We start from the raw sequence: 21,573 nt of genomic DNA, 5'->3' as shown, positions 1-21,573 counted from the left end.
CCTTCTTTTAAGAAGGGATCTGGGTAGTGGGAGGAGGATGTTGCTGCCCAGCTGTCAGGCTGTGGAGGTCTTGAGGGCACCCAGCCTCTCTGAATGAACACAGATGTGCTGCTGGATCCCAAAATGTGTTGCTCTAGCAAATTGTGCTGGTTGCATTTGAGTGGTTGTGTTGGGGTGACTGAAGGACAGAACTCAGACTCCACTGGAATAACATCCCTATGGACTGGGATGGGATTTTCCTCATACCCATTCTCTTAAAAAATAGCCCCAGTGCATTTACCTTTCTCCTCCTTCCTTGTCCTCTCTCATGTTGCTGTGTGGAATTTTGGGAGCCTGTTTAACTCTGTCTCCTTGGGAGGTTTCAAACACACAGATTCCCTGACCCCATGGAGGGATAGAAATGCTTTTTGCCCCCTCCTCTGTCAGGTGCAATGACTCTGTAGCTGCTGACATGAAATGTCAAAGAGCAGGAGGGAAACGCAACCCACCTGTGTTGGTTTTTGCACTGCCTGGTTTTTGGTGGTGATGGGGGGGCCACAGAGGTGGCTTCTGTGGGAAGCTTCTGGAGGTCTCCACCATGTCCAGCAGAGCTGGTCCCTGGTGGCTCTGAAGATGGATATGCTGCTGGCCAAGGCTGGGCCAGTTGGAGAGGTTGGTGGCACCTCTGTGATCACGTATTTGGGAAGGGATCAATTCAAAGTGGGGCAGGCGCAGTTTTTCTTCCAGTCAGAAAAGAGGATGAGGTGAGGATGTGTGAGGGAAACAATGTGGAGACACCATGGTCAGTGCAGAAGGAGGGGCAGAAGGTGCTCCAGGTGCTGCAGGCCTTGGTGAGACTGGGGTGAAGCAGCTGAGCCCCTGCAGCCCCTGGGGATCCATGGGGTATGCAGAGATCACCCACAGCCCCTGGGGATCCATGGGGGAGGCAGAGATCACCCACAGCCCCTGGGGATCCATGGGGTATGCAGAGATCACCCACAGCCCCTGGGGATCCACGGGGGAGGCAGAGATCCAGCCACAGCCCCTGGGGATCCATGGGGGATGCAGAGATCCTCCCGTGTGGGAGGTGCCCATGGCTGAGCAGGTGGATGCTGGAGGAGGCTCTGATCCAGTGGGAGACTCAGTGGAGAGAGGGGCCCTGCTCCCAGGCTGCAGCAGCCTGGCCTTGGAGAACTGCACCCCATGGAAGACTGACCATGCCACAGCAGTTTTGGGAGGGCTGTCTGCCCATGGGAGGGACTCAGTTGCAGCAGGTTTGGGAGGACTGCTGCTCATGAGAGTGGAGCCACACTGGAGAAGTTCATGGAGAGCTGTCTCCCATGGGAGGGACCCCACGGTCTCACAGGGGAAGGACTCCTCTCCTAGAGCAGCAGAAGAAAATTTCAGTGACAAACTCCAAAACCTCCCATGCCCTATCTCCCTGTGCTGTTGGTAGGAAGGAAGGAGGGTTTGGGGGGAAAAGCATGTTTTAAGGGCTTTCTTTTACTTCTCATCATCCTCTTCTGACTCTGCTGGTAATAAATTCACTTTGTACCTCTAAGCTGAGCCTGTTTTGCTCTTGGAGTGTTTTTTCCTGGTCCTTATCTAAACTCATGAACCCTTCATTAATTTCTTCTCTCCTTTGCCCAGCTGTGGCACAGGAGGGGAGGGTGAGCGAGCAGCTTTGTGGGTGCCTGGCATTGGGCCAGAGTCAAACCACGACACCAACTTCCCAAAGATACTCAGTGATTACTTCCTCTCAATGCAAAGATGTGAGCCAGCCCAGGGCTGGGGTCAGCACAGATTTGAGACTATGAAGGCATCTACTTCCTGGCACTGAAGGTGCTCAGAAAAAAAAAATTCAGAGGCTTTTCAAATTTTTGGCCCTTTGCAGCAGGGCTTTAGTGCATAGCAGTATTTCCTTGTGTCTCTGCACCTCGTAGCCTTTGGAAATGTCAGCAGCGCATGTATTCCCTTTTGTTTGTCATTCAGCTGGAGAAATGAATTCATTGCCCTTGTGAGATCAATCATATTCTCCCCAAATAATTAATATTGATGACAGTCCCGGCATACTGCTGCCTGCAGCTCCATCTCAGCTTTCCCACTGTGTAGGGGCTGTGGGTCACAGAGCAGGAGGCTCGTGGACTTGAAATTTCAGGGTGCTGTTCTTTGAAGGTTGAATTTCAAGAGGCATTGATGGGGCCAGTGCAGGCAGAGCCTGAGCAAGTTCTCTGTGATGGTGTGACTGAATATTTGCAGAGGGAAATATTGGAGACAAGGGGAGCAAAAGGAATACACATCACAGGGGGAAGGATTGTCTCACTCTTGTTTCTCTTCTCCTCCTTTTTTCTGTGTGTACACAGCTTTTTTTAGGCCCCTTTGCAGAATGCAACTATACTATGTTGGCCAGAAAGGGACAGGTGTGCAAAAGAAAGCTGCTCTGATAGTCACCAGGAGGACCAAGTGGGTGGGTTGGGAATGTGGAAGGACCTCCAGAGAGCTGCTTTTAAGTGAGGTGCTGTCTTGGGGGAGGCTGGTAGCTCCTGGGCTTTCTATTTTTATATTGCTTTAAATTGATTGATGTATAAAGCACACTTGGATCAGCCTGTCTGAGCTGCAGGACAGGGATTGAAGCATCTTGATGTCTTATTCTTGTTTGCTTTTACTTGTAAGGTTAAATGGGATTAAATTAACATGATTAATATAAGTTCTAGGCGTGGAAATGCTGTGTGGCCCAAACTTGAAAAAGAAAAACTCATCTGACTTGCTTATACCCTTGAGTATGTTGCTCATCTCAGGATACCCAGAGTCACTTGAGGAAACCATTCTCCTAAGCCTCAGGAAGAGCTGGGCTTCCCTGCTGGCAGCAGCACGGGCAAAGCTGGTATCAGTGCTGGAGACATTGCAGCTGCCTGGGGAATTTGTGGCACCACAGGAAAGCAGATTTTTAGGAAGGGAAGTGAAAGACAGTGATGTGCTCTGGAGCGTGGTGGTGCTTGGAGGAATTTTGCCTGTTGTGTCCCTCTCTGGAGTAACAAGAAGGGAAGGGAGTCTGAATGTGGAGCAGCCATCCTGGGAATGTGGTGCTCAAACACTCAGTGCTGTGAGGGGAGGAGATGAAGTGAAGGAGCAGGTACATAGCTGCCAGCAAGGACTTGAACTTAAGAAAAGAAACTCCTGGGGGAGTTTTTGACACTGAGAGTGTATTGCAGGTGGTGCTGAGCAGGGCTGGGTGCAGCCCCTGGCTCCACAAGGGAGATGTGCAGTGGGGCTGCAGGGCACTGGTTGGACCAGGCTGGGCTTGCGAGGAAGCATCTCCTGGAAAGCTGCTCTGGGCTTTGAGAGACCTGGGCCTGTCCTGAAAAAGGCATGAAGCCCATCTGAAAACCTGCTCAAATGTGCACTGTGTTCTCTGGATTTAGAGATTTGTGCTGAGCTAGCTTGGGGCTGCTGCTGTGCAATCATTGCACAGTGTGGATGTGCTGCTCTGTCCACTGGGGCAGTGGAACAACCTCCTAGGGAGGGTAGTGGAGCTGCTTACATTGTAAAACCATTAAAAAGGTCAGGAGGCAGGATGTATAAATCAAGTGCTTGTTGTCAGATGTCTCCAAGTGTTCCATAACAGTTAATTGAAACTTTTCCAGTGAAGGGGGATCTCACTTTGGATTCCTTAAGTCTTCTCAGGTCTTTGAGCCACACTGATTGCATATTTCCTTTTTTTCTGTGCAAAGATTGGTTTCTCAGTTTATTTTGTGGTAACACAATAGGTGTGTGTTTCTCAGAACTCTCCCTTGACTATAACATAGCTGTCCAAAATAGAAGCATTGTGTCTGGCTTCATGGAAGATCTCAGCTCTCTTTGAAGCACGGTTGGAAACTTTTCATTCCCTGGCTATTCACACACAAAAAATAGACTATCTTAGCTGGATACCTTTTGCTTGAGCGCAGAAGTGCTCTTGAAGCTTGAATGTTTGAACTGCTCAGTGGCTAGCATGGATCCACTTGTAATCTGTGCTGTTTGATTTTATAGCTGTGGCTCTACTTGCCCCTCTCCAGCCCACTCCACAGATCTCTAGGCAATACTCCCAGCTGCTTACTTGACTTGTCCAGGTGTGCACATTTTGTAGAGGTGACAGGGAGCTCATTTATTTTCTATGTATGAAATGTAGTGTGCTCTGCTGGCTAAATTGGTGGCAGAGTATAATCAGTGGCACCCTAGGACTCCAGCAGAGCAGTGTGCAAGATCTGTAGCATTTCTGCTTTTCCAAATCCTGAGGGACCCTCAGGAGAACTGCAAAGGGAAGCAGGGCATTGCAAATTTCTTCAGGTACATTTTCAAGCCCCACCCCCTCCACTTCTCTCCACATGCCTAGATTGCACTTCTTTTTTTTTGTGAGGGTGAAAAAAACCTTCTTCCTCTGAATTCTCATTGTTAGCATTAAATCTGCTGAGCCAAAAGGATGCCAGGAGATGGTATGTAAAAGCCAATAGCAAATCACAGATTCCCTGCCTGGAAATCTCACCTCCATGTCCCAAACATTGGCACTGGCAAATCTTGCACTACCAAGGAAGCTCCCAGGAATGACTCACTATGAGTGAAAGTCTCCACACTTTTTCCCTGAGCCTCTGAGCTTGAGGGGAGGCTGCTGTCATCTCTGCCCTGGGGAGCTCTTGGTGCTCCTGGAAGGGCAGCCTTGCTTCTGCAATGTGTGCTGCTCCAGTGAAGGAGAAATAGCTTGGGATCACCTCCCATGGTGGCTCTGGAGCATCACACTGCTGAGCTTGTTCATCCCCGTGTTGGGGATTTTGTAAAATGTCATTATTAAAAAGCCATCAAGCTGCAGCCCTTGGCCTGGATGTGCAGGCAGGAAGGCAGGGAGGAGCTGTGGTGGGTGACAGGCAAATGGAGCCACCTTGGATACCTGGTGTCATGTCCTTGGCTGGCAGTGAGCTGGCTGAGCCACTGGTTAAGAACACTGTTTCCAGATTTTCTTGTGTGTTTGGTTTTGGTTTGGTATTTTTGTTCTTGAGGGTAGTCAGGAACTCTGGCTGTAAAGCTGTTTGCCAATGGCCAGGTCTGACCAAGCAAGGCAGAAAATCCTTTATGCTGGCAACAGGAGACACCTCTCAGCAGGGCACCTTTCCATCTGACTCCCACTAGTTTAATTCTTGTTCCCCTCTGCAAAAGCAGGTGTATAATATCTGCTGTGACTCTAGCTGGTGAAAAACTTTCAGGCCACTCAAATTTCAGCATTTCCTGTAGTTCTGATGACATAAATTACTTCTGTAACAGACATATTTCAAAACAAATTCCTTTGAGCCTGCTCTGATGTCAGGCATGCGGTGGCCTGGTGAGTGCAGCTACCCAGGCACAGGTGGGACTCCAGCACTGATTTTGCAGGTCCCTGCCTTAGATGTGTCACCAGTAGATGCAGTGACTGGGTCACACCTATGGCTCCTGTGATACCCCTGATTGCAGGGCAGGCTTTGGCTCTGCCTGATTCCTCCTGAGATGTGCCTGGCTGTTTGGGAGCTGCTGCCAAGACAAATTGGGCTCCCTGCCCTCAGGAGAGATGTGAATGTTTTTTCCAAGGGCAGCGTTGGGGCCCTCTGGTCAAAGTGGCCGTGTTTGAAGTGATGAGTGTGGCGTAGCATGCACGAGAGCAGGGCAAGTGCTGCGAGCTGCTTTTGGTGCTCATCATCAAACTGCTGCTGCATTCCTCCCTGCTCTGTTCCCGGGAGCTGTCTGGGGATGGAAATTGCCATCAATGTGGTTATTCCTCCTGGGAAGTAAAGGCTGGGCTTCCAAAAGCCATGGCCTGTCTTTCTGCCTGGGTGTCACGTTCTGTTCCTCTGGAGGGCTGTCCCTGGGACTGACCAGTTCTGGGCAGGAGGGGCTCCCTTTGGGCAGGACAGAGTGGTACCACGGGCACCACAGCAAGGGGCAGTGCCAGGCGGTGCCACCAGCCTCTGCAGGAGACGCAGGGCCAGAGGAACACTGTGCAAGCCCTGGCTAAGTGGCACCGAGATGCTTTATGCTACAGTAATCCCTCCTTTTGTCTGACTTACTCCTGCACATACTGAAAAGCAAAAGTGTTTCCTGGGGGGCTGAAGGGCCTTTTCCCATTTTCCATTAGTGTTTTTTGCTGTTACTTTTCTGCAGCTGCTTTTTCAGGCTGCCCTTTGTCTGCCTTTTGGATTCTTTGAATATGCTTGAGCTGTACATCTATTTTTCCCCATAAGAAAACCCAGCAAACTCATTGAGCAGCCTTCTCCAGTGCTGCTGTGTGATGATGCAGGGACCCAGGGCTTATGGGCATGCTGTGGCTGGGAGCAGAGAGCTGAGCCCCTTTCCTGAGCACCAGCTCTGCTCTGCAGCCCATCCATCAACCTTCATCTCCAATCCATACAACCAAAGCATTTCCTAAGCTAGCCCACTCCAGATTTTGCCAGCCTTCCTGTGTCTGTATCCCACTTTTTGGGGCTCTCAAATGCTTTTGAGTTGGGACAGAATTACAGAAAGAAAATACTATGCAAAACATGCTTTGGCTGAAATTATTTATTTCCTCTTTCAAAAACTGCTTTATTTTATACTCCCTTTCAGTCAGAGAATTTAGTGGCAAGGTTCTGAAGGGCACTTTTGTTCTGGAGGCTGTAGTGTGACTTCTCCATGAAAAACCTATCAGCTCTCCCTAGAGGCCTCTGATTAGGAGGGACAAAGGCATTTTTCCTGGAAAATGCAGCATTGTTCTGTAAAATTGGTACAGTGTCTTTGAGAATAGGTGTGCAGTAGTTACTTTGAGTGCAGTTCTCTTTGTTAATTACTTGACATCTGTCTTTGGTTTTATAATTACTGGTAAAGTGTGTGGGCTTTGCAGAGTCCATGCTGCTAAAGGCAGGAGGGAATGATGTCTTCCTGAGGTCTCTTTGGCAAGGGTGTTTTAGTAAAAGGTGTTTTATATAAAAATATTTTTTTTTTTTTTTCTGACAGAAATGCCACTTGTGACCAGTATCAAATGAAAAAAATTAGACTTTCCATTTCCTTTGATGTTAAGAGCATGAGACATGCCCATGATTGTGCTTCCCCCCACCCTACTTTTCTTTGCTCCTCAGTAGACGGAAGGTGAAAGTTTGAAGAAAAAAGTGCTCCAGAAGGAAAAGGGAACAATTTCTGATTTGAAATAAATGAATATTTCAAGTTAAGTCCTTAAAAAATTCTAGCAAGGGCTGTGATGGATCGTTTTCCCTAACCACTCTATGAATTATTATTAAAATGTTAATTTATGGAGACATTAAGAGCACCTCGGAGTATATTGGTCTCGTGAGAAGTTCCTGGAGTGCTGAGGATGTATCAGAGCTCTCCAGCTGCCTTCTGGCTGCTCTGATTGTCTGCTTTCTAGCTGCTGTGTGATTTCTGAGCTGGTAACTCTCCTGCTCACCGATTTTATTCTCCTTTTATTTTTATTTGCACTGGGTGGATGCAGTGGGGTGAAGCCTTCTGGATGCAGCCTGGGTTTGCACTCTGTGGCTTCTGGCTCCCTTGGTTGCAGCCACAGAAGCTGGTGTTTGATGCAGTGCTACAGAATTGTGCAAGAAGTTTGTCAGACACTGCTGGAATTGCATCACAGGCAGGAAAAATATCAGCATGCTCTGTCCTGTCACGAAACACAGCAGCAGGTTGCTGGGAAAGATTGAGAAAACTCTTCTGTTCCTGGCAAGACCAGGGTGGGTTGTAGTCCTGTGGTGTGAGGTTCTTAAGGGCATTGCAAAACCCACCCATCTCTGCAGTAGGATGCAGTGCTCTTCTCTGGTGTCACCATTGCACTGCTGTGGGAAGACCTTTTTATTTGGGGGCATTTCACAGGTTTGGGGCTATTTGGTTTTTGGAGTATTTTTGAGTAATCGTGTGCCACAGGAATGGAGCTGGGCTGGCAAATTCTGGCATGGTCAGGGCATCCAGGAGGGTGTGATGCCTCCCCTTGACCAGCCCTTGACTCTGTGCCTGTCCCTTCCATGGTCCTTTGCATTTTGTGTAGAGTGGGAGCAGCCAGGGCTGTGGTCAGTTGTGTCCCTTCTCTGTAATGGAGAAATTGCTGTAATCTGACAGGCTCTGTGTCTGTCTGTCTCCACTGATAAGATCTTCTGGAATGAACCAGAAGTAAATCACTTTGTGTGTAAGGCTTCTGATTTTATAGCTGCGTAGAGCAAGAAAAAAAGGATTTTCCTACTGGTAGGCAGAGCATGGAAATCTTGGATACCTCGCTCATGGGAATGGAGACCTGGTGGCTCTGTGAGACAGTTGAAAGGAGCATGTTCCTGTGAGCACAGTTAATGGATGTAAATATTAGCTCACTGCAGAGTTCATGTATCACCGAGTGAAGTGTAGTAGTTTATTTTGGCCTCAGGCCACGCAAATGGCCTTGCTCAATACAAGGGAAACTCATCCAAAGTCTGTAGTTGCTCCTGCTTGCTTCAGGGCTGAATTCAGTCTGATTTGTGCAAAATGCAGGAGAGAGTCGCTGGAAAATAAGGGTGAGTTAGGACACGCTGTGCATTTAGCTAATGACAAATGGAGAGGGAACCAACCATGAGGGATCTTGATTATGGGAATGATTCCCTGCCACTCTTCACACCCCCTCTCTTCAAGCATCTCAATTACCAAAAGTTCCTTAATACCCACCAGAGTGCAGCATGTCGGATTTCTCTGTCCAATCTGATGGCATAAAAATGTTTTATCATTCTTCAGCATTTCCAAGGGGTGGGAGTACTTAATATTGTTTCTTCCCTATGGAGTCTTAAGTAACATTGGGAGCTGGTTGTAGGTGGCAATAGAGAGGGGTTTGATAAGCAGCTGGCATTTAAATTTGGAGGAATGTGGTAGGGGATGCTCAGCCCCCTGAGCTGGACCCCAGGGAAAAAAAACCCTCACTTTATTCCTTGCTTCTTGACCATGTTTGAAGCCTGATGGCTTCAGAGGCAGTGTGCAGCCCTTTCCATGGGCTGTGCAGGGAAGAACAGGCATGCTTCAGATTGCCTTTGTCTCTTTGAGATGAGCCCAGCAGAGGGAAGGCATCGCACAAAGGCTTTTCAGATGGAAGCACTGAAAAGGAAGATTCAATATCCGCTGCTGGGTTTTGAGTAGTGCAGTTCACGTGTCGCATTCTTGTTAATCTCTGCAATCTGTGCAATTTTAGGTGTCCTCTGCTTATGCTCAAAGCCCCTCTGTATACTGCATATATTCTGGACAGGTTTTTGAGGGAGAGGTTTAAGGAAGCTCTGTGGCTTCTCTCCCCACACTTTTAACACACCCCGATGGAGCAGGTTTCTCTGTCATCTCATGAGCACATTCCTGACAGTATCACCATGCTCATTACTGCATCTGCCTGGCAGAGCTGAGATGCTTTGATGAAGTTCAGCCTTTTAACCATCTCTTCTCCCTTTGTGATCTGACAGCATGCAGGAATATCAAATGTGACCTTAACCCCTTTAAAGAGAGCATCTAGTAGATGTCAGTTTTCATGACTACCAGCTTATAAATTGCATCCTGAAAAACCTAGAAACAGAGGGATATTTAATTCCAGTGAGTGAGCAGCTCTGAGAGCCGAATGCCAGATACTGGAGTGGGCAGCCCAGTGTACATTTATCTCAAATTACAGGAAATTGTGTTCTGTAGTGGGAATGGAAAAGTTTGGGATTGTTTTTTGCTTATCACTGCTGCTTAGAAAATATAAACCTTTGTTTAGATCCTTTCTAAAAAGTGTACAAACCTGGCATTTGTTTACTCCTGCGAGTTCCAAGGAGGGTTTGACTGGGAGGAGCTGGTGAGGCTCTGTGTTGCCTCCTCTGCCTGCAGGAGCAGGTTGAAGCAGGCTCTGGCAGCCTTTGCAGGTCACTGGCAGCACACCTTGCCAATTGGGGCTGCTCTGGTGTGGCTGTTCTGTCAGAGTGTGGGACACGTTCAGTGCAGATGTGCTGCAGCTCTCTTGTTCTTGCACTTGTTCTTAGAGATAACCAGAAGGAGGTCTTGGCAAAGAACCTTCTTTTGGGAGTCAAAGCTTGGGATCTGTAGCCTACAAACATCCATTTGACTCCTTGTGCTCCCTGATATAGACCATTCTGATGGCTTAAATCAATGAGCTGGACTATCCTCTTCAGAGCCATCACCTCCCAGGCTTGGCAAGCTGCCTGCAGGCAGAGTGATGCTGCCATGAGGGTGCTGTTTTTAAGGAACCTTAATGAAATAAAACAGGGATGTGCCAGAATTAAAGGATCACTGGGTGAACGGAGGAATAAACATAGAGTTAAAAAGTGGTCTGCAATGGTAAAACAGTGTCAAATAACCAGGTCTGTGTGCTTTGTCTCCCAGGATGAAGATGGTCAGTGTCCTGCTGGTTTCGCTCTGGCTGTCCATGGTCACCCTTGGCAGAGGCTCAGGTAAGGATGTGGCACGTGATGGACCTGCCCACTTACTGTGCAGAGAAGAAAACTGCCTGCAGTGAGTTTTGAGCATTTGCAGTATTTATGGATTAAATGGTTGTGTATAGAATACTTCAGTGAAATGCATGAACAGTGTTGGTTCTGGGGGACTGTTGTACAATGCTCTGTGTAGAGACAACCAGTGTGGTGTGAACAGGTGCATGAGCAAATAGCAACAGCACGTCAACCTAAAAGTGCTTTGCAAACTCCAGCTGTCCCTTTTGTCAGCATCATTATTGCCCCTGAGTTGCAGGAAGGACCCAGGCTTGAACCTGAACTCTGCTATCCCTGGTTGGATCTGGAGGGGACTGACATTCAGCTCTCCAATTCTGACTCATGCCTTAGCAATGCAAGGGGAGAGGGGAACTTCTAGAGTAAGAGGAGCTCTGATAGCCGTCTCACTGAGTCACTTTCCTGACAGGAAATATGTTGTCATGCTCGCAGCTCCTCTGGCACTGGTTCAGCCCAGCTCTTGTGAAGAGGCAGATTGTGCATGTCTCGGCTCCGGACTTCCTATTTGGGGGTGGAAGGAGACAGCATGATTTGCAGGAGGCAAGTGGAAAGGGGGAGGGAGGAAAGAACAGGAGCTGGTTTTATGGGAGGAAATGTTCAGAAATAAGGGCTGTACAGGGGTTTGACGAGTCCCCTCATGAACTCTTGTCCCTCTGCAATGCTGGCAAACAAGCAGTTACAATATACCCCGAGCAGATGAACAGCTCTTCTGTCATTCTGTCTTGGACCACACTGAATTATTGTGTGCCACATTCACAACGTGCACTTCAGCAAGGTTCATCTCAGTGCAGTGTTCACTGCAGAGGCTGAAGCCTGGGAGGTTTTTCTCCTTGGGCTGCCTAAGGGCTGCTGGCACCCCCAGTAGGCTGTGATCTTTAGTGGAGGATATCCTGTTCTGGCTACCAGGGGCTGTGTGGAAGTGGTGAGCAAAGGGGAAACAGCAAAGGAGAAAGAATACACAGCCTAGGTCTCCTCCACTAAGCCCTTGGCTGCAGGAGTGTGTGCGGAAGGAGGAACCCAGCGACATGGATCTCAGCTGCTGGCTGGGAAAATCCCTGCTTTGCTTGTGCTTCTGGACGAGCTGTTCTGCTCTCCACCAACGCAACATCCTCCTCCTGCTGAGGCAGCATTACAACACCCCACGTGCAGTCATCTTGGGATTTTGCAGAAATGAGAGGTGGGTGCAATTGAATCAGGATTGCCCAGGAAATGTTAGAGCAGCTCTAAAAGCTAACACAGTTGGCTGAGAAGAAGCTGATTTCAGAAATGATCACCCTGGCATTTGGGTCCCACAGGCTCGTGCCTATTGATCTGGCTGAACCAGAACCTTCCATGCATTTCTGCAGGGCATTTAGTAATTTTTAGACATTTCTTCTTTAGCAGAGATTTGCTGTACAGGGTGGCCAGAACCCTTGTAGAGTGCTGCAAGATTGTAAGTCTAGTCTCAATACATGAGACACGTGATCAGTTAAAACACGCTTCTCCTGCAAATCCGCTGCAGTGCACACATTTAATTTCCTGCAGGTCTGTGGGTGTCAGACACACTCTTTAGTTCAAAGCTTCCTTTTTGTGCCATGGACAACCGTTTTGGGCTGTCAGAATGTCCTTTATTATTCATGATGGGCTTGGATGGCTGTTTGTACTTGGATGGAGGGGCAGCCGTCTGTGCAGCCCTCTGTTTCACTGCAGGGTTTCCTGGGACTGGCACCAAAAGGAGATTGGAGCTCGTTTCACTCTTGCAAAGTCATAAATACATAGCAGTATGGTAGTGGCCTTGTTCTGGAAATGTTACAGCATTTGGGCTTGCTTTTCCTTCTTGGAGCAGGGTATGTAGGTGGGGGGAACAGAGCTGAGCTTATCTGGAGTGAATGCAGAAGGACTGTGCACAGTCTACAGCTGCCCTGGTGGTCACCTAATATCAAGCAGGGCCATGGAGATGGGTAGCTCTCACTGGGGAGCCTGGTTCCTGGGATATTTAACATGTGTGACTTGGTAGAGATTTGTCATTTCAGATGAGTTTTTCTGTGCTTTGACTATTAAGTCATGTAATTGTTGAGACCAGCTCTCTCTCCAGCCCAGGATGGACTGAGGAAGGCTGAAGGCAGGGACAGGAGTTGTCTTGTGGTCTGCTGCCACTTTTCCTGCCTCTGCCATCCTTCCCAGTGGAGCAATCTGGTCAGCAGTACTGACCAGGGACTGCCCAAGCCAAGGGTACCAGCTCTGCTGAGTCCCAAGTTCTATGAGCTTACAGAGGAGGTGAGGAACCAACACTTGTTAAATTTCAGCTCTAAAAATACCATCATTGCTCTGGCTGCAAGTGGCCTTTCCCTCCAGTTAAGCCACTATGGCTGTCAGTCTCTCTGGCAGTGTGTCAGAAAGCTTTAGCATTATGCTTCACCCTGCTTCCTACTGGAGAGGCAAACCCACAAACTTTATTTCCCCTCCAGATTTTGCCTACAGCACTGTGGCTCTAAACATCTGTTCTCTGGGCTCTGCTGTTTCTGCTGCGTATGGAGGCTGGTGCTGAAACAAAATCAGTTGCTGAAAGGGAGGTGCAAGCTGTATGAGGGAAGAAATGTGATCTGAGTAGTGTAGAGTAAGAGATGTAGAGCCTGAGACTGAATTGGTGCCTGAGTCTTCTGTTCGCTCGCGCTGAACGCGTGGGCAGATCTTTTCCTAGTCCTGAGAATATACGTGATCTGCAGTGTGTGGAGTGCACGAGTGCATCACTCATGACCTTTGGTCAGTGTTTACAGTGCAAGTCAAGGTCTTGTGCTTTCCTTGCCTAGCTAATGCATCCTTAAGATGGAACTCATGTTTAGGATGTTTAATGAGCCCAGATGTTCTGATAGCCAGGGAAGGATAACAAAACCGATGGACCCGGGTCTGGTTGTACAGTAGTTTCTTTGGCACTGCTGAAGTCATATAAATATACACTGGCTCAAAAGAGATGAAAGACCACTCAAAGAACATAACAGCCACTATGAATACAGAATAATGTTATCTTCTTGTTTCTGAATGAAACTGGCCAATGTTAGATACCAACTTATAAATAAGATGTGGCTTCTTGTTCCATTTTTTCCTCTCTGCTAACCAGGCTGCTCTCTTCACCCTCCAAGAGCTTTTGTAGTGTGAGGGCTGGGGAGGTGACCGTGATTGGGAGCACTATCTTAGGGAATTGCAAAAGCAGAAGAATATTGCTGCCAGGAGAGGAGGAGCAGCCTCATGCTGATTATCTAATGGACCCATGTAGTGTGAGCAGGTACCTGTTGTGCATAAATAGCCCTTTGGTAGGGGGAATCATCATGTGTGCATAGGAAATGCCTCTGTAGCTCCCCTGGGGGCTATCAGACAGGCTGTGTGGTAGGATGAGCCCAGGACTGGGCCAGAATGATACCCAGGCATGGCAGGTAGTGGCTGGAAGGCAGCCAGGAGTTTCTCTCCTGGGAGCTTTATTTCAGGATTTGCTGTTATTTTTTGGATTGTGAACATGTCTATTTACACTCCCCCATATCAGAGGCTTTCAGCTACTTTGGTTTTGTCTGCTCTGAAGTTGGCTCCAAAGTGCCAGATGTCATCAATGCTTCTGTGTTCAGGTGGTGGCTGGAGCAGTGGAGTTCTGGCTGCAGTGAGAAAGAAACAGAGGTCTAGCTCCAGAGGTCAGAGCCACTGCCTGCACTCTCTCCCAAGTGCTGAACTGCACTGTGGATCTCATGCTTAGCAGAGAGGCAGAACAGTTACTTTTGGCCAGGGGAAATTTGCAGATTAATAAACTACCATCTGTAAAACACTTTGAAGGTGGAAAGCCCTGTGCAGCTCCTCAGGATTATTACTATATAGCTCTTGCTCTACTGATGGGGTTCCAGTTGCTTTATTTTCTTTATGATTTGTGACAGCCCCAGAAGCTGAGAAGCTTATTTTAGTGTGTAAAGTCAAAAGAAAAACAGATTAAACTGCATTATTGTTTTTTAAAGAGACTAAATCCCTCCCCCACCATCATCTCCTGGGATTTCCTGACTTCCTCCTACTCTTCCAATCTCTGCTTCTTGCTGTCCTAATTTAGGACGTGATTTTATAACCATCCATACCCATCTGTGAGCTACTGTGGTTGTAGAAGTTTATGGCACTTGGAGGCATGAAGTCATTGACACTGAGGGTGTTGAAAGCTGCACAACCCCTGAGTGGATGGAGATAAAACCCGTGGAGCAGAGCTGACCTGGGTGCAGATTGTCCCCACAGCCACCAGCCTCCCTCCACACCAGCCAGAGCTGTGCTCACTGAGGAGATAAAACATCATGTCTGCTTCTTGTCAGCTGAGGAAATGGGTTGTGAGGGGTGAGCTCTGTGCAGGCATCATGGTGTGGCCTATCTGCGTGGAAGTGCAGGTGTGTGGAGGAAAGCAGCCCTTTCTGGGTGTGCTGCTGATACAGGATTGAACAGTCACTTTTGCTCCTGTGTGTGTATCAAATAGGGCCTCAGGGAGCTGTCAGGTCCCCCTGCCACAGCTGCAGGGTTTTGCTGTCTCTGTCAGAGCTTTTGTGGCACCCAGGTGACTGCTGGACTCATGGACCCTTGTAGTGTGTTTTACTGCCTGCTGTGTTTGTTTGGGTGCCATCCTTGTCCGAGGACAACTGCTGCAGCATCTTTGTAATGCAGACATCCCTGTGGGATGGACAGGCAGGAATTGCTGACTGTATTTTAAAGCAGGCTAACTGGGCTGTGTGGGTTTAGCTAAGCAAGCCTTTGGCAGAGCCAGGAGTTAGCCTGGACCTTGTCAAGTCCCAGTGCGGTGTCCCAGGCACACAAGAGCCCCTGCCAGCTTAAGCACAGCTCAGCAGTGATGCTGATCAGATAAACCCCATTTTCATGCTGCCTCTCCTGCAGATGACTTTGCAATGGGGTGTTCCATTTCCTGTCCCTCTCCTCTTCCTATGCTGCTCTGCTTTGCTTCACGCATAAATTTTCTCAATGAAGTGGGATTGAAAGTAGCTGTTTGCTCTTCTTATCCTTCAGAGAAGCAGTTCATGCCCCTACCTTTATCGTTTTGATCTCAAATTTAAAGAAAGCCTCTAGAAAAATATGTCAAGCTTGCTAGAGAAATCTGAATATAAAATTTTTTAGGGTTTTTTTTTTTTGGCCCAGTTGCTGGGGGTAACCAAAATACTCTGCCACATGCAGTAAACAGCTTTATGCACAGATAGAGAGTGAAGTCACAGAGCTCACTGTGGAGGAGTTCTAAGAGACACAAATAAAGACTACCCCACGTTACAGGCTGTGCTTGATGAAAAAAGGCGATTTAGAGTCAGAAGCTTTGGGCTCCATTACAGAGCCATAGTTTTTTGTATGTCTTGCTTTGGCTGCTTCCCCTGAAGTCAACAAATGTTTATTGCAGTCAGCTTGTTTTCCATGACTTTGGCCAAAGCAGGTTTTCACATCTGTTTAAATTAGACATTAAGGGTCTAAAGTTAATCAACTGCCATGTACAGGTGCTTTTCAAAACTGAACTATGCTACAACAGAAGGTCCTTTTCCTTCCTATTTTCTGAGCTGCTGTACCTATTCAAATGATAAAAGCACTTTGGGAGAGAGAGAGTCTCCATCCTAGTGTGCAGAGTCCAGATGAGAGAATTCTGTGGGAGCACCACGGCTCAGTGGCAGCACAGGATGAATACGATGAAACCTGGGAGAAGTGTAAAACCATGTCACCAGTGCCATCACAGAACTGCTTGGATGGGGTTGGGCTGTGTAGGAGGTTTGTGCCAGGACCACTTCCACCTCCTTGCTCTACTGGAGAGGCTGTGGGAGGAAGGCAGTGGGGTTATGAGAGGCCTCTTTGGATGCGTTTCCGCTGGAAGTGAGATTATAAATTCTGCAGAGTTGGCACAGCTTCTAGGCTGAGCCTCCAAGGCAGCATTCAGCTACAACCAGTTTTGAGGTGTTCTGTGGCCACTGTCACTGCTGCAGAAGTAGTGAGAGCAAACGGTGAGAGCCAGCTGATCTTGGCTGGGCCTGACCCAACTTCTGTGTCATTCCCACCCATCTCAGCGTGTTTTGGTTTGTGCCTCTTCTTCCACTTAAGGGCAGAGCCTCTCATTTGTTTTGTTCCATGCTTCTCTTCTTCTGCCCTGTTGTATGGTCAGATGGGATGCTACTAAGCAGAGAACACAGCCAGGGAACAGGGGGTGGTCTCGTGCAGGGTGGAGAAGGAAGAATGCAGACACAGTGGGGAGAGTGGGTGCTCCTGGCACTGGCATAAATGGGAGATGCACCCACGGGAGTTCTGGCCACAGCTGGTGCCTCCTGTGCTCACAGCATGGCTTCTCCTTCAGCCTGGCTTCCTCTCCTTCCTTCTCACTGACTGAGTTTGAAAGATGGTGGTGAGGAAATTTTTTTTTAAGGCAGTAATGATTAATTCTTGCTTAATTGCTTTGTGTGATCAGCTTTTTCTGCCTTATCAATGCTGATTTGTGCATCATGATAACAGGCTGGCCTTGCTGTGCCCCCGGGTAGAGGCTGACTCATACCAGCTTTGCTTTAAGCTAATGCAGCAGGGACAGATGAAGACAGTAGCAAGCTGTTGAGATATGACTTGGCAGCCCCAAAAAGCCAGCTGTGTCATGGGTCACAACAAAAGAAGTGTGGCCAGGAGGTCAAGGGAGGTGATTCTGCCCCTCTACTCTGTTCTGGTGAGACCCCACCTGTTGTGGGTCATGGGCTCGCTGTGTAACTGCAGGGCATTCAGCTGTAAGAGGGGTCAAGGGAGCTGCAGTGCTCTTGATTGGTACTGAGCACAAGGTGGCTTCTTTCAAAATCGTTTTGCAGAGGCATTTCTAGGATTGTGCATTTGTGGGATGGTGTATTTTTAGAGAATTCTACTCTGTCCCTCAGGTATATGTGTAGTGCTCCATTTGCTGCAGCATAGAAGAGATGTGGAGTTGGATATAGCTCCATCTTCTCACTAGTTTCCATTTGTTAGAGAACCTCTGGAGTCACAGCATGAATTCTGATCCCAGTTGATTTAATTGGGAGCTGCTCTTAACTCCAGCAGGTGTTTTGTGCAGGAAATGTTTCAAGAGAGAAAAAACTCACTTCTGAGGCTCAGCCAGTGAAAACAAGTGTGAGTTGTTAAAAATGGCATAGCACCATAGAAGTTAGTGCTGTTTCTGACAATTAGAACTGGATCCTTGCATCCTTTTTCTGCAGTGCTCCTTCAAATCACATTGTTGCTGGAATCAGTACTACAAGTAGTTGCATGCTGATGTTAGCAGCAAGTAGGCTCTGAATATCCAGTAGACCTTAAAATAGTAGAAGGAGCACAAAATGTTGTGGGGAGCTGTTGGATGCAAATAAAATTATAGCAATAATAATGTAAATATTCCCTTTACTTAATGATGTGTGTGAACATGTTGCCCCATCTGCTGGGCTCTGCTGCAGAAGTGCCAGCACAGCAAAGGTTGCTGTTGTCACAGGGAGAAGAGCACCATCACAGCTGAGGAGGAGGAGGCTCACAAAGGTGTGTGTGAGGGGTGCCCTGCAGTTCTCACACATTATATCAGGCAGAGCTCAGCTGTCTTGGGAGTAAAACACCCCAAACTGTAGAAACATCAGTGGAACTGTCAGCATGGCACAGGGAGAAGGGAAACTGGGCATTGTTTTAAAGAAAAGTAGGAAGGAAAAAAAAAGAAAATAGTTGTTTTTATTTTCAGTAACTCATTCAGGTTGAACGGGTAAGTAGTTTTACAGTGCTGATTTATGGGCTGTTGCAAAATGCAGAGCTGCTCATGATTGCAAATTTCATTGATCTTGACTCCAAGAATTTCAGTACAGTAATGTTTTATATAGTTTCTTCTCTCCCCAGTCCTGCCATTTGAAGTAATAAGGGTGATTTGCCTTTATGCAGCCCAAGAGGAGACACAAGTCAGATGCTGGGAAGAGAACCTGGGCATGCAGATTTACAGAGCCAGGTCTGCTCCTTTCAGAGGGGAGGCCTTTCTTTATAAAAAAAATGCCCTGTCTCCATGAGTAGCAGTCCATGCTTCATCATGCAGCTGGCAGGCAGGCAGTCTCTGCAGGCTCATTTGTCTCATTACCACTCTAAGGACACTTGACCATGCCCAGTTCTTGGCCCCACCAGCATCAAGCAGTCTGCTGGTTCCAGTTTGCCCTGATCATTGCGGTGATGGGTCATTATGCTCCTTCCCAGGGTGCGAGGCTTCCAGCAGTGGTTTGGTCTTTGAGAACAAGCCTTGGCACTGCCTGTGGTAGCAGCCATGGTGTGTGATGCTGTGCACTTTTGAAAGATCTGTATGTTTTTAGATGATGAGCACTCTCTAGATATTTGGGTTTGGGGTTCTTCTGAGCAAATGTTTGTGTTCTGGGTAGCTTCACCGCCTCGTCCTAGCCCAATTCATTCTCTTCCTCCAGAAGTAGCACTCTGTCATATGGGTGTTTGGCATACTGCAGGAGGAGCAGTGCAGCTTGCATTTACATTTATGTGTAAACCCGCCAGAAAACATTTCTATTCTTACTGGCCCAGATTCCTCCTGCCCATGACTAACCATTGCTGAGCCATAGGAGTTAGCATTACTGCATTTAAGTGCTGCAGGCTTGTCTTCTCAAAGGTTTATCTCTGCTTTTTTTAATTAAGTATGAATTTGGGAGCAAGCTACATCCTGCTGTCTATTTAGGGGAGAATAAATGCCAGAAATCTGCTTTGGGCCAGTGAAGTCAGTTCAGAAGAATTCAGAAGAATTGGGCTCAAAGAGCAGATTGTATTCTGTTTCTCCTCTCAGTCTGAGTTCTTCTAATATCTGCAAATGGGAGAGGCTTTGCAGTGTCCTCTCTGGTGAGCCTGTGTGTGATGTGCTGAGACACTGCTCCCAAGGATTGCTGCAGGCAGCACACCCCTCTCCTGTTTGACTCATTTTGGGTTCTCAGACGTCAGGCTGCCCTAGCAAATGCCTCCCAGCAGCTCCAAGAGAGGCACTGGGAAGTGTGCCATGCTGTGCTCTGCCTTGTCAGCGTGGGGAGGCAGGAGGTGCAGTGACAGCAGCTTCTCCGTGTGTCTCAGTTGGCTCTGACAGTGCAGGTTGCTCCCAGGTTTGCTGACACCCTGGGACTGTGCTTTGCTTGCACCGAGTCCCTGCCTGCCTGGACATCCTGATGGGTAGGAGGAATGGAGTGGAGAAGAGTCCTTGGAAGAGAAATGGGTTTGGACTGTGCTTTTTGTGGTGAATCTGCCAATGACAAGAATATTTTTTAAAGAAAGTAATTAAAGAAAAAAAGCTCTACACAGCTTTTTATTTTTTTCATGTTGGCTGTTTTCTGTGTCAGTCCAAGTCTGCTGTGAGCCACACTGAGCTACTGGCTGTTGTTGAACTGTGCTTGGGGTTTGCACCTGGGCACTGCCTGGGAATACAAGAGAACCTGCTGCTCCCTGCTCTGTACTGACCCTTCTGCCCCCTTGGCTCCATTTCTACACTTCACTATCAACAGTCTTCCAGTGTCACTTATTACTGCTTGTACTCATTGTGTTATGCTGGTGTGCACAGGTGTCACATCAGTCCATCACAGGAAAGACAGTCCTCACTTCTGTAACCCACAGTCCAGCTTCTTCTGGCAGGAAAAGTGACCCACAGCTCTAGGGGAGGGTTGATGTTTGATTTTTTTTTTCTTTTTCCTCCTAGTTCAGCACGTCTGTTTCCATCTTCCCTATCATTGTGTATGGATGCACACACACCTCTGGCATTGTCATCCAAATTTTATCTTCCCACATAAGACTTTTGTGGTAAATTTTCTTGGAGCTCTGTAGGAAGCCTGGTTTTATGCAGGAATATCCTATTCTATTGTCCTGATGAGAGATAAATAGCTTGGCATAAACGTAGGAGGTATACAAATGAAAACAGAAGTTTCCAAGTTCTCTATAAATGAACACAATGTTCTTGCTCTGTTTTATAAAAGCTCCGTTTGCTTTCATTGAAAACACTACAGTTTTGTCTCTGATTTTAACGGGGACAGAACCAGGGGCTGTGGGGAGCGCGGGCAGAACTGTTTTCCTCCTGCTGACTTGCAAGCCTAAGGCACCTTGTTCTTCCTGGCTGCAGAACGCTGCGATGACTGGGGTGTGGACACCATGAAGCAGATCCAGATTTATGATGGGGAACCTGCCAAGATCAAATGCCCACTTTTCGAGACCTTCTTGAAGTACAACTATAGCACAGCCCATTCTGCTGGCTTAACCCTGATCTGGTACAGGATCGCGCAGGACCGGGATCTGGAGGAGCCCATTAATTATCGTCTCCCTGACAATCACATCAGTAAGGATAAAGACACCCTTTGGTTCTGGCCTGCTCTTCTCAATGACACTGGGAATTACACCTGCATGCTCAGGTAGGTTGTGTGGTGCAGTTTCTGTACATCTTCAGTGCAAGCAAAGAACTTTTGTGGAGGTGAGGAAATGATGCTGTTAGCACCAGAACTTTCTGTGGGGAGACTGCCATTTACAAAAGCATTAATGGGAAAAGAATGTTGCAATTATAGGACTGCTCAGTGCTGAGCCAATTTACATGGCGATAATGCTTGGAGCCTTGCAGACACTAATGAGCGTGCCTCTCCTTGCTGCAAGTGTCCGTGAAAATATTATTGCTGTGCCCATGGCAAAATCCACAGGCACTCACCATTAAGAAGTGATCTGCATGTCTAGAGTAAAAATAGCTTCAGATGCAGGGGTAATGTTTTGACTGCACGCTAATTTGGCAAAGATTCATGAGATTCAGACTTCTAGGAAATTAAAAGTGTCTCTAACTGTGGTGCAAAATGTACGTAGCATCTGCTATGCGTAAGAGCTCTTTTTGATCTTCCTCACGTTGTCTTTTGTCTGTGTCTTTGACCTTATGATCTGCTTTAGCAGCAGGGGAGTGGATGTTGCTTGTTAGTCATCTTTATAGGCTTTTGTGAGCTTGTGTGGCTACTTCTGGTGGGGTTTTCTTTCCCATTTATAAATGAGTCAACTAAGGCTGTACATACCTCATCAGTACTATGATGCTTGTTATTGCAGATGTAATTTTTATTTCATTCCACTCCACTGCTGTAGGAGTAAACAAATTTCA

The 21,573-nt window shown here is 47.6% G+C and overlaps 1 protein-coding gene across 1 annotated transcript in view; it reads left to right on the top strand.

Moving 5' to 3' along the window:
• Positions 1 to 21,573, top strand: part of IL1RAP (interleukin 1 receptor accessory protein) — a 47,233-nt gene that overhangs the window by 6,517 nt on the left and 19,143 nt on the right. The window contains exons 2-3 of the mRNA XM_031505632.2: positions 10,345 to 10,412; positions 20,569 to 20,854. Coding sequence (XP_031361492.2) covers positions 10,346 to 10,412; positions 20,569 to 20,854 — 353 coding nt within the window. The 5' untranslated portion in view covers position 10,345. The remainder of the gene's footprint in view (positions 1 to 10,344; positions 10,413 to 20,568; positions 20,855 to 21,573) is intronic.

This window comes from Lonchura striata, chromosome 10 (genome assembly GCF_046129695.1).
Source record: "Lonchura striata isolate bLonStr1 chromosome 10, bLonStr1.mat, whole genome shotgun sequence".
In the NCBI taxonomy this organism is placed as follows: domain Eukaryota; kingdom Metazoa; phylum Chordata; class Aves; order Passeriformes; family Estrildidae; genus Lonchura; species Lonchura striata.
The sequence above is the reverse complement of the archived record's forward strand: the minus strand, read 5'-3'. Positions and strand labels throughout refer to the sequence as shown.